The sequence below is a fragment of the Falco punctatus genome (genome assembly GCF_963210335.1).
Source record: "Falco punctatus genome assembly, chromosome: 8".
Classification (NCBI taxonomy): Eukaryota; Metazoa; Chordata; class Aves; order Falconiformes; family Falconidae; genus Falco; species Falco punctatus.
Genome location: NC_137588.1, coordinates 24,992,946 through 25,005,664, shown reverse-complemented (window position 1 = coordinate 25,005,664; position 12,719 = coordinate 24,992,946). Strand labels below are relative to the sequence as shown.

At 37.9% G+C, this 12,719-nt stretch overlaps 1 protein-coding gene across 4 annotated transcripts in view; it reads right to left on the bottom strand.

Annotated features, from left to right (window-relative positions):
• Window positions 1-12,719, bottom strand: part of RBMS1 (RNA binding motif single stranded interacting protein 1) — a 146,396-nt gene that overhangs the window by 726 nt on the left and 132,951 nt on the right. For 2 of the 4 annotated variants that reach the window (XM_080399169.1, XM_080399172.1), the window contains exons 7-13: window positions 11,553-11,668; window positions 10,631-10,680; window positions 10,445-10,538; window positions 7,175-7,225; window positions 4,919-5,029; window positions 4,165-4,245; window positions 2,856-2,940 (exon numbers count right to left, since the gene is read on the bottom strand). In XM_080399169.1, coding sequence (XP_080255295.1) covers window positions 2,863-2,940; window positions 4,165-4,245; window positions 4,919-5,029; window positions 7,175-7,225; window positions 10,445-10,538; window positions 10,631-10,680; window positions 11,553-11,668 — 581 coding nt within the window. In that variant the 3' untranslated portion in view covers window positions 2,856-2,862. Of the gene's footprint in view, window positions 1-4; window positions 1,818-2,855; window positions 2,941-4,164; window positions 4,246-4,918; window positions 5,030-7,174; window positions 7,226-10,444; window positions 10,539-10,630; window positions 10,681-11,552; window positions 11,669-12,719 lie in introns of those variants that run through there. The other 2 variants (XM_080399170.1, XM_080399171.1) reach the window with 2 other exon arrangements.

Below are 12,719 nucleotides of genomic sequence, written 5' to 3'. Positions count from 1 at the left end.
GTAACACAGAAAGGTCAGAGCTAGAGCAGAGTTACAATTGCGCGCTTTTTTTCTAATGTAGCCATCCATAAAACTAATCATTTCCTATTTTAGACAGCTGCAAGAAGACCAAGTGACTCTGAGTACAAATCTGCAGAGTAACACAGGCAGCAGTACAGGTGCTTGGCCCTTCCCAGGATAAGGCTCTCCGCCAGGATACAGCCTGTGTTCTATTTTCCCCCACTCTCTCTCATACCCGTGCAGCGTGCAGAGCTCCCACTGGGGAACTGTGCGACTGCATTCAAAGCTATTCCCTTCTTCGTCGTTCTGTTATTATTGTTTCGTTTTAAATGACCAAAAGTGAGTGAGTGTATATGAGCTTAATCCTGAGGCATCTCCAAGGCTTTTGATCTCCGGAAAAGGAACACAACTTTCTTTTGGTGCAGCCTCGGGCAGGCTATGTGCAACGCCTAATGCAGAGACAGCTACTGTACCTCCACCATGGCTAATACTTAACAGCAATTCAGGGCTCATTAAATTTGAAGGAAGACTTCTGAATTTACTGTATAGACTTACATTGCCATATGGGTTTAAAAAAACATCCAGCTAATGAAAAAAAGTTAAGACAATTTTTTAATTTCTCAAGGCAAGACAAAGTCTGGTATTTTAAGGCTTGAAGAATTATAATGGGCTACTTTTCAAGTCCCTTTGACTATTTTCACATAGTAGCAACTTTCTGAAAAGAAACTACGAAGTTATTAAATGTAGACACTAAAGGAAAGATGCTGGGTATTTCTGATTGACTGCGTTCACTTACACAAATGTGCTAGCTGTCATTTACTGTTATTTATGGCAATACACATACCAACTTTTAATAAGACGTTCCCAAAAGTGCCGCATTTGTATTTATAAAGAAGTTTCAGTTTGACAATAGTCACAAAGCGATAACAATTAGGAGGTTGCACTGTTCCCTGTATTTAGGGCAAGAAGTAAATCAATTCCCTCCCCTTCACCTGTCTGAAAAATGACAAGTACCAACATATTCCAAGGACAGAAATACCAAATGCCATACTCTGAGGCTGAAATCAACTGAGTAATATTAACCCTCCCCACGTGCCCACTGCCACAGCCACTGCTGACATAGATTTCGCTGGCTCCTCCTGCATATCAATACAGGTAAAGGTACTTCTCTGCAGCATAAAATATGTGGAGGATTGGCTTACAGCAAACGGACAGAGTTGCTCACAGAGCTGGGTATTCTACACAGTCTCATCATTACAAAATGTGTCTCACGTGGCAGCACATCTCATCCTTTCTGGAGACTAAACGCTGCTCCTCCTCCCTGTCCCCAGTCTATGGGAAAGATGCAGACAGGCTGGGAGAGAAAGGCAGGACGGGGAGATGACACGCCGGATTACACTTTGCTGTCTATCACAGATCTCTATTGGTAAGGAGGTTTTATGTGCCCACAAGGAAGACTTAGGGCAAAACAAATAATTCCTTGAAAAGCAGTTAACACCAGCCAACAGCCTTGGCATGGGAAACGAGCAGTAGCCACGATTTTAACACTAGGAGATGAGTAACAAGAAGGGTCTGTGGCTTTGCTTTCTCCTTGCCCTGGAAGCAAATCAAGGATGTGGGCTTTCTCTAGATACCAGCATTTGGCCAGACTACAATAATAAACACAGGTCATATGTCATGCCATGCAGACTGTGCCATCTGTTGAACGTGAGAAGTTTCCCCATTGGTTTGTTTCTATCTTTACATCCTTGAACATGTAAGAAGTTGTTATGCCAATAACGGGGATGAGAGCAGTGCCGTCAAACAGCACAGCGGACCTGCAAAATCAAAGGTAATGCCAAAATGTGTGTACTGGTAGATCTATACATTTTAGGGAGAATATGACACAATTAGGAATTCTTCGCACATAACCGATTATGATTTTTGAGTATCTAATAAATGCTGTTAGGGCTGTAGAAAAAGCCTTTTAGGATGGCCTCTAGCATGTTATTGCAGCTGAATGGAATTTTTCAGTATGAGGTCTTACAAAATCTGATAAAGAAAATTATTTAGTCAAGTTACCTGGCTTACAAATCACTCGGAAAAAGATGAGTTAAAGGAAGAATTAAATTCCAGAATTATAAAACATGGAGGATGGAAAAGGGAATGGTTACTGCAAACAATATTTTAAGGATGGCAATCTACAGAAAGCAAAAATTCTGCATGGAAGGAGTTCAGGTAAAGCTAATGAGTCATTAGCAAAGAAAGGCCATGCAAGCAAAGCCGGAGGAAACCTAAAGGAGGAAAGTAGAAGTCTGGAATTAGAGCTGAACAAGGACACGGATTAAAAATTAATAGATAAAATTCTGGACCAAATAGCTTTTTCCTCAAAAAAAAGATGAGCAGGCAAGTTTTCAGGGGAAAAGGTCAGCAAGGATTCCTACCAGACCACCCCCCTGCCTGTGGTCTGTAAGTCGGTTGCAAAGCTGCTTCCAAATCTTACATGTACCACAAAACTAGAGGATATTATACCTATAAATACAGCTCCCTTTACCATTGTGATTCTCATATTTTTGCACTAATTCATTGTTATTCTTGTATACAGCATGCTGCCAAGATGAACAAATTAAAATCCAACATAATCCAGTTATGCTATAGAGAAATCATTAAAACACTATTACTCATAATTCATTAACTCACTTTTGGAACCTGTGCTTCCTTTCCTGGCCAAGTTCAAATTAACTTCACTGTCTGTCCCCAGATATTATCAGTGTTATATTTATAGGACATAAAAAAATTTTCAATACAGAGTACTGTAAGTTATGAAATAAAACATCTTTGAATTCACATCTTTCATGTGACAGGATGAACCCTACCTCACAGTTACTTATTTTGCTGATACGTATATGGAGAATGGTCACTGGACGTCTCTACCGTAACCTGCTGTTGACCACTGGCTTCCTGAAAACAAAAATTAAGACAAGATGTGAGACACAAAATCAGGCAGCATTATCTGCAATCTGTGTTTCCGTGTGACCCATGCAATTAACAGTCTTCAAATCTGAAGTCTTTCTAACGTTTCTCAAGTGGGGTATTCCAAACTTGAGGTGTTAACTTTGCAATGATTTAAATTTCAGCAAACAGAGAAATAAAACCTTGTATTTCCTCAGCTACTTTGATGACAACTGAAAAAAACCACAAACCTTTGACATTATAGAAATAAATATGCAGAGTGAGCAAATAACTGCTAGTGTATTTTCTACCTGCAAATGCAGAAGAGCATTCTGCCCCTGTCCTTTTGAGGGGCAGGGAGAAGAACAAGATCTACTGACCACATGTACAAACACTATCAATTTGAGTACCATGCTGCGACTGGCACTACTGCAGCACAAAGAATTGTAGCTGGGACTTCACATGCAGCCTGCCCAGAAACCAAGGAATTCATTCAGCTGACGGTGCTCTGACCGACAGTGCAATCAGCTAATTACTAAATTCCTTTTCCAACCCACACGGGCAGATGCATGAACTGGACCAAACAATTTCTGGAGTTTCTGGACAAACAGACTTTGAAACGAAATGTTTTTTCCTACAGTCTCTTCCAGAGCCTGTCTCGCACTCATTCTGCACACAAGAGCTGCAGCATACCTTGTCCAGCTCCTCTGTTAAGGAAATACTGATCTATGAAAGGGTGTAAGGTAAGTCAAAACAGCAGACAAACTATTGTCTACCATTTAGTTATGCTCTTCAACTGGACTTGTAGAGGGGTTTATTAGGCAAATGTGCATGGTATCCTGAGACGCCAGGGTAAAATTGGGATCCTCTTCAAAAAGTTACAATCATGGTCTGTTTGCAGAGAACTTTGCTCACAGGAGAACTAAATGAAAGACCAACTTGTTCCTATTAGAAGTTAGGTTTCAAAAACCACAAAGTTCACCTGAGCTACACTCTTATGAAGACTGCTCCAAGCGCTCCAAGTACTGTAGTGCTACAACTACATGTCATTCTTTGTTATAGTACTAGTTATATTAGTTTACAATAATGACACTTTATAGTTTTAATATACTTTGTATCCACAGAAAATTCACAGTTACAATGTTAGGCTTTAAAAAGTGGTTTTCCTAGGAAAAAAATATCTAATATCCTATTCATGTCTCTTACCTCTGGTCTTTTATAAAATATACTGACCTCAACAGGAACCGCTGCTGTCTGAACATGTGTATATTGGGGTATGTAGGCTCCTTGCATAGCTGTTGTGGCTGGCATGTACTAGAAAGACAGAGAGTCCGTTAAATTGAGTTAAAGCCCAATGTAAATTCAAGAGTACTCAAAATATCTATCATGATATTGTTTAATAGATAGTGACTGTTTCCCTAAAGCAATGTATATGAGGGAAAGACATTTGTGTCTGAAATCAATAGTCTTTTTTGAAAAGTGAGATACCTGTTTCGACAAAACTCAAATTTAGACTTCAAAGACTAGGTAATGGGATTTACTTCTCTGTAAATCTCAATCGTCACCTTTTCTTTCTTTTATTTCTATTTGCTCAGGGAAGAAGAGTATTTCCATTTAGAAGCCAGCTTGCATGTCTTCTGGTTTAGTTTCTGTTCCACACTTTGTATAATTTTCTGCAACTCTGATCTCCTGAAGAGTTAAAACAACTATTTTTTCTTTTTCAATACAACTCTGGAGTTACCTCCTGGGTTCCTTTCATTTACTTTGATCTATTTTTATTTACTCATTTCCAATTTCTGATCAGCTAACAGACTGAATAAAACTTCTGAGTATGATTTAAAAAGAGATAGGTTTTAATATTTTATTGGATGAAAGACTACTTAAAGGATTACTTATTTTCTCCCTGCAAGCTGCACATGCGTACTGTGATCTACACACAGTTTTTTCTACTTGTGTAAGTTCTATTTTGTATTAAATTGCTACATACTGTTCCAGTACTGCCTAATGAAAGATGACTCATCTGCTGTGTCAGAGGGCTTATCATTGATGCAGGCTGTAGTGACATGGTGTGGTCCATGGAGGGAGTCAGTACAGCACCCTATTAAAACAGAAAGAAAGAAATGGTTGCGGCAACACTCAGATTTTAATTACATTTTTGATTCAAGAGCCTAAGTATGGGCTGTCCTTCTGAGCGATACACCACAAAACCCCTCCTCGATCCCAGGCACTGACTCAGGAAGCAGGTCTGGGGCATTCTGAATATTCTGCTCGAGCAGATGCATTTTGCACAGTTTGGTAACGGGGTAAGAACTGCACCGACCTCCTACTGAACATGCTGACATACAATGCACTTAAGACACCTGCTGAAGACACTTCATAAACCATGAGTTGAACCAAATGCCAATTTTAAAGCAAAAACCTGCACATGTTACCAGGTATAGATTCACTTCCTTAAGCTTTGGAATTTCAGGCTTCAGGAAGAAACTTTTATCTCACCTTTAGGAATGGAAGCTTTGGAGGAACATTTGTCTTAGGAGAATTCTACCTGTCACATGTGATGTTCACACCCAAGACAGCTGCCCTACCTAATGGCTGGTTTCATTAGCACACAGATTTTAGAAGAATGGGTAGCAATGCTGATTCTTTGTCTAAATGCTGGCTACTGTGATGACCCTTCTACTACTCCTGTACCATTCTGTTAACTTCATTAAAAGTATATATCAAATGTTTAAACACTTCAGATTGCTAAATATGGAGGGCACACTTGTAAGGTTTTTTATGTTATCTGAAATGGAAGGTTATCAACAAATTTCATTTTACCAACCATGTTCTACAAAACCCCTTTTCTTTTCCAAATACTTTGTATGACTTATGCTTGCAGAAGTGTTGACTAAAATTGATGGAAGCTCAAAACTAACAGAAATAATTGCAGTGTACTAAAAGCCAGTATTTTGGATCAATAAATAATCCTTAAAAAGAAAAGAAAAAACCCATACAGAATATAGTTGGAAAAACAACCATGTGATCAGCGTAGATGAAATGAGTCACAGGCACATCAAACACTAAAAGAATTTCCTGTCTGCAGACTGCAGGCTTCTCTGCAAAGCAAATGAGGAAGACAGCACAAGTCTTCACACAGGTCAAAACTGAACTTAAGTCAGGAATCTAGAGGCTCTTTTTCAGCTGTGAAATCTCATCTTGTACACCTGTGAAACTAATGCACCTTATAGCATTGTAACGTATCAACCTGTGTCCTTCACAGCATGATTTGCAAGATGATTTTTTACGAAAGCCTGTGTCGACAGAAAGAAAAGTTAAAACCTGTAGTGTGTGTGTGTTTAACATTGAAAAACATATACAACAACAATTAAGTGTGTGAGAGCGTTTTCAGTATCACCTTCTCTGCATGCACAAGAAGAAAATGTTCTGCCAGGAAGATTTACATTCTATAATCTGCATGGAGAGGTTAATTAAAGTCAAGACAATATCCTTTCTATATCTGGAAACAGACTTGTTTGTTAACTATAGGAGCCCATATATTAAAGCACTTGTTATTATTTGTAATGCTGATCTCAAGAAACCTAGTAAGTCTCAGATATAATGGTACTTAATTGGTAAATGACACAGATAAGAAGCAAAATATCATGGGAGAGTATAGATTAGAATGCCTGACAGTCTGGTACAGATGCCACAGCCAGAAGTGTAGGGAGACTAGCATTACTAATGAGCAGAGAAGCCAGAACAAGCTATGCAGGTTTTCTCAAGTCAGTGCCCGTAATGTCATTTATATCACTACATACATCTGTCTTTCACAAATTACCCAGTCTGAACTATTCTAGGTCCATTCTAAAACCTTGGGTCTTCAGTTCCAGCCCCTGATGGGTAAACAGTATGTAAAACATTGGTGTTTGCAAAGAGCTTTTCATTTCAATAAAATAAATAAAGAGGGAGGTAAAAAAAAAGAAAAAAAGTTTCCTCAGGATGCTGACTGGGTAACTAAGGTAACTGTCCTCATCACCTCGATACCCTGAAGGCAGCTTTCTTTTTTCCCTAATAAAATAAGGCCCCAATTCAGGTTACTATCTTTGTTTCTTTTTTAAATTTTGATCCATGATTTAATCATGATGTAATTGTCAAAACTCTGGAAGTAATTGGGCAGGAACTGGCCTATTTCCTGTTGTTTAAAGTTTGTGAAGTGTTTATACAATCAGTAACACAACAATGGAGAAGAATAAAAACTTACTGGGTGCTGCATTATATATGGTTGAGGCTGCATCCAAGAAGGACTCTGAACCTAGAACAAAATCAGTATTTTATTTTTCATTTTTGTCATTCTTGTCCTGAATACTCCAACTGAGATATAGTAATACCTTAATAAATCATGTTTACAAGCACACTCCTTATTTATTCACTTTTAAATGCAATTACTTCACTCTGTGAAGCAACATTGATTTTTGTGAAAAGGGTATTTACCTGTAAATCAGAAATGAGATTTGGAGACAATATATCACATATACCTTCAAGAACAGTACACTATGTTTTTAGGTCAGGTCTGAGTACACTGAAAGAGTTCAAACAGATGCATGACAGATTTCTGCTGTGTTGAAAAAGGAGGCATCTCCTTCTGCCTTTGAAAATCCTTTGAGGAAAACTGGAATCTCAGAAGGTATAGTGTCATTTGCCTTCTAGTGTGACTGGAATAAAATAAATTATAGAATTTTCACAAGGGAAAAAGAAACCAAGAATTCTGCTGGAATCTTGTTCCAGGAACAAGGGGAAGATTTAGGAGAATTTTCTTCTCCAAGGCATTGCAGTACATGATTCCCAAAGCATAGGAAGAGCAGAAGGTTGCGACCGTTCCTGCTCTTGCAACTAGCATGTTTTCTCTCCAAAAACACTGACTATCCAAATACTTAAACTGAGGTAGGATGCCTAACTTTGCATGACAAGGTAAAGTAAAAAGATTAAAAGGTAAACTCATAGGTTATCTGGTTACCCTAGTTAAAAAGAGCTGGTTGCATCAGCTCTTTGTAAAAGTGTGCTGCAAGAAATATTAAAAGAATGAAAACATTTTCTCCCCACCTCCTGTAGGTGTATAGGATAAGGGAGGATTCTGACCTGTACCGCACATACAGAACTGACTCACTGCTGCTGCCGGACATTTAAAGTCCCTTAAACACCTCTACCATCATTCTCAGAGTCCTGTGAACAGGACAGGTAAACAGTCCTGAAAAAAATCCAGGTGAGGTACTTTGTGCAAAATAGAAATATTTCTTCCCTCCTTTTGCTACTGACTTTCAAGTCAGAGTAATATTTCTTTTTCTCTTTTTCAATCAGAAAAGGAGCAAACAGGAATTAACAAATGGAAAACACTTGAACCCTCCCTTTCCTCAGGCAAAACCTTATTGGCAAAAATACTGGTACAGCCTGACTAAAGCTTTGGCTAATCTACTCATACTAAGATAGTAACTGGCTTTGTACTGTCATTTAGGTATACAGGAGTTGCAGAAACAAACTCTAGCCAAAACTTTATTAAATTTGTTTACCTTTAATAAGAATAAATCTAGGAACAGGTTATACCATGCCTCAAAGAAAAAATAAATAAATCATGCTCTTGTGATATGTCCTGTTGTGCAGATGACAGAACGCTGCAGGTTTCAGTGAGAAGGGATCAGTAATGAAGATGTGACAAATATCCAAATTGTGAAACTCTTCTGGCCAAGAACCTCCTTCCTCTCCAGTACAGAATACTTCAATTTAATTTTCAACTCCTATTACTGTAGCACTTTAAGCATAATGATGTTAATAACTCCATCCACAATAATTTAAGCTCCATGCCACATATATTGAAATCCTGGTAACAACATTCCTGGAAACATGTAATTTTGTGGTCTGCCTATCTCAATAAGCCCAGAAAAATGTTACTATATTCCTAAGTATGTTTCCATGCCAACTTCCAACTTTTACTTGGATTCTGAATATCTGAAAGTCTTATATTGATAAATAATTTATATTTTAATAAAGAATAGCAGCTAATTTACTGGAATATTTTTCTGGGTAGGAACTTGTAATTTTTGAGGTATTGCTGTACAGAGCGGAATGATCCAATATACTGAAAAACAGAGTAGTAGCACTGTCTGCCAAGAGCAAACACTGTATTGCATAAGTCACCTCTGAAATTAATACAAAATTATTCCAGCTGCCCTTTACTCCAGAGTACAGTGTTTTAACTCCTATATAATGCTTTCTTTGTGCAAGAAGGTGTTAGACCTCCAAACTAATATTAGACAATTCTTCCTCATTCTTCTCACCTGGAATGGGAGGGTACATGGAAATTTCTGCGAGGGAATGCTCTGTTAGCCTTCCCTATGCTTTCTACATAGCCTTCTGTATTCATTTTCACCCACAGTAGGCTAGAAAACTCAGCACGTCTCTCTCACTAAAAAGCAAACAGCCTCTTCTCCTTTCCCTGACATACAGAGGTAAGAATTTTCCAAATTTACTTTGGGTTATTTATGACCCGAATCACCGATGTTTACTTCATCTATGTGTTAAACAGTAAAATGCCAAAAGAGATGATCATTTAGCTTACGCTGAGATAATTGCCACATCTCAAGTAGTAATTATAGTGCATACATCTGAGACTGCCATACTAGTTGCATTAAATGCAAGTTGTTTGTAAACCGAAACGTATGATGCCCTAAAACTGAGCATTCCTAAGAGATTTATTTCAAAGTACAAAAACTGTTCCACATCATTTCGCAGCACGTTGAATGGTTTGTCAATAACCTTTAGTGGGGACTCAAGATGACACCTATCAAAATTCCTTTTCAGGAAGCTTTGGACTGGGCTCTAAAAACAAAAAAACCTGCATGATTCATGTTTTAATTTATTGTTCAAAATAAAGTAACTTTTGGGTTAGAAACACTGTTCTAGACTATTAAATGCTTTATTCCTAATGCAAAAACACTGAATTTGAATGCCAATGTAATTTGAACTCTTTTTCAAATTTCCTTCTCTAATGTCAAGCAAGTTTTTGCGTCCTTCTTAGTACAACTACATAACACAATATTGTTGAGCTTCCCCCCTGCCCTGAAACAATCTGGAGAAAAGTTCAAAAAGCATGGAGAAAGAGCTTTGAAACAGAATTTCATTGTGTCAAGAGGGTTTTAAATAAAGAATAATAATTTTAAAGATATATTATTGACATTAAAAGAACTTGACTGTGGGAAAATGAAAAATGATACATGAAATGCAGAAGTGGTTACAAATAACTTAGCCATCAGCACAAGCTAGAGACTGTTTTGCAAGACACCACTTATTTAATTGCTGTGCTTCCCGAAACAAACACACTCTTAGTTTTTAAGGCTGTCATTTTCATGCTGTTCAGCATGAAGAGGCCACTTCATTAAAATGAAACATTATTGGAGAATTCATAAAACCAGATGTAGCCATTGATAAATAAACATAAGCTCCGATGAACCATTTCAGCTACTAAGTTCTAAATACAGACCTGGTATGTGGAAACCGGAGAAGCAATATATGGCGTAATAGATGTCTGAGTGATCATTCTGTTTGCTGTAATACTGTAGGGTGATGGATAAAATCTAAAAAATGCAGAAATATTTATTAAATGTCAGTTCCATGCATCTTTCATAATGTAAACATTTTTTTCTTAGTGTGCCATTATTTAACATACCCATTTTGCAAAGCAGCTGTGGTTGGATCATATGTGAGTGTCATTCCAGCCTTTAAAAAAAAAAAAAGTGCAAAGAAAGAGTTGGCAAAATTCATTTGGATTGTAAATTTCTCTTACTCTTTCTTTAGTTGTATTATTTTTAAATGAAAATCTGTATTGAAATACTTTATTACTATAAGTTAGGGAAAGGTTAATTGACAGAAGTAATTATATAGTGAAAAGAGTCACCAATACTGGCTATGAACACACGTTTCCAAGTCCCCATTATGAGGAACAAAATGCAATCTATGAAATACCTGGCTAAGAGAACATGTGTATGTTGGAGAGGCAGAGCATGAAGATGATTCTGTTAGGGTGTTGCCTACAATATATTAACTGTAAGAATGAATGGGGAGTGCTGTTTTTCAGAAGACACATTCAAATTTTCTTCTCTCATCTAAATGAGGTGTCTAGGCTTGCCAACCACAGTAAGCCTACAAAACTATTATCTTGAACATTAAAGATTCAAAAAGCTGTGACTAAAAAAAATTAATGCTGCACTGCATTAGTATAACATTGCAACGTTATGAAAATGATGTGCATTTCAGTGCTGCATAACTCAAAGGATTATTTACTACATGTAAATAAAGTTATGGTTCAGGTAGTTTTATAATATGAGAAATATCTCAGGCGTATTCCTGACTAAGTTCAAGGAGCTTTTACTGTTCACATGAATGAGGCAGGATTTTGTGTTTTGCATTTTGTCTTTTTTCCTCTTAAGAAAGATACAGTTAAGTATTTCACAGAGTTGCAAACTGTCAGGTAAGAGTTGCTTGCACATTTTTAATATGCCAAAGAGCCAAGCCAAGAAGTCTCAATGCCTATCATTTTCGTAACTATTCATTATTGTACACCCACACTAAAGCTTGAAGGGAGGACTTACAAGTCTCACCTCGCCTTCTCTGTGCCATGCTCTTCCATTCTGTATATATTTATTCTGATTCTGTCTCTTTTTCTGTCCTCCATCGGCAAACTTGCACAATAAAGGTTCTGCAGGAACTGAGAAGAAAGAAACATTAGTTGAAGTAGCATTTATACACAGGTGCTGAGTGCTCCAAATGAAGTACATGTTTTAAATTATATTCCCAATATGACTTTTAAATAACACGGACTCACACTACAGCATCAACGGCTGTTCTGCATAGCACAAAGACAGCTGCCACACACGAACAGAGCATCTGGAATGCCTTATATCTTTGATTTTAAACTACTGCTGTAAAACCTGTTGGAAAGAAACATGGTCTGCATATCCCAAGTATATGTCTGTTGGTCTGGGGATGAATGAGAAGTGCCATCTGAATTCTGAGCCTCTTAGGAAGTACATCTAAGGAGAGTCGAGAATAAATCTGGCCAAAAGTCTTTAATATATTCCCCCCACCCTGTGAAGGTTTCAGTATTGTCCCAAATCTTAAACTTCTCTGCTCATCCAGAATAGCCAGAAGAGCTGGCACAATACCTCCACTTACTTTAACCAGCAGGGCAGCAGGGTGGAGCAGGAACCTTTTTCTCCTGCCACCTTGCACTGAAAAAATGCCACAGCTGTCCGTTCCTTTTTTATCTCTGTTCTAAAAAGAGCACACAATGCAACCAGAAATTCTTCAAGATTTTTCTTTTATCTTGTTTTTTGCATACGGTCATGAAATAGTATGATACTGTACTTGGGTTTTTTGGGTTGGTTTTTTTTTGCATAACATAATCCTGACCATGAGTCCAATTTTTAATGCAAAAATTGAACCAACGAAAAAGAGAAGTTTGCACAGTATTCTTTCCATGGTACTAGCTTCAACTGCAATAGTTTCTGAGTACCTATGGCTGAAGCACAGCTCTGCTACATCAACCACACCCTCCCTAATCACAGGGTGGAAGCACTGTTACGACTTGGATGTGAACACTCCTCTGCCAATAATTCCTGACACATGAGCTGTCCAAGCTTTACCATGATACTCCTCCAGTCATTCTCTGTTTAGAAACACCTTCATGAGACACGGCTGGATCCGAAAACATGCAAGTTGCCAACTGCAGAGTAAACACACGAGGTGGGAGGGACACC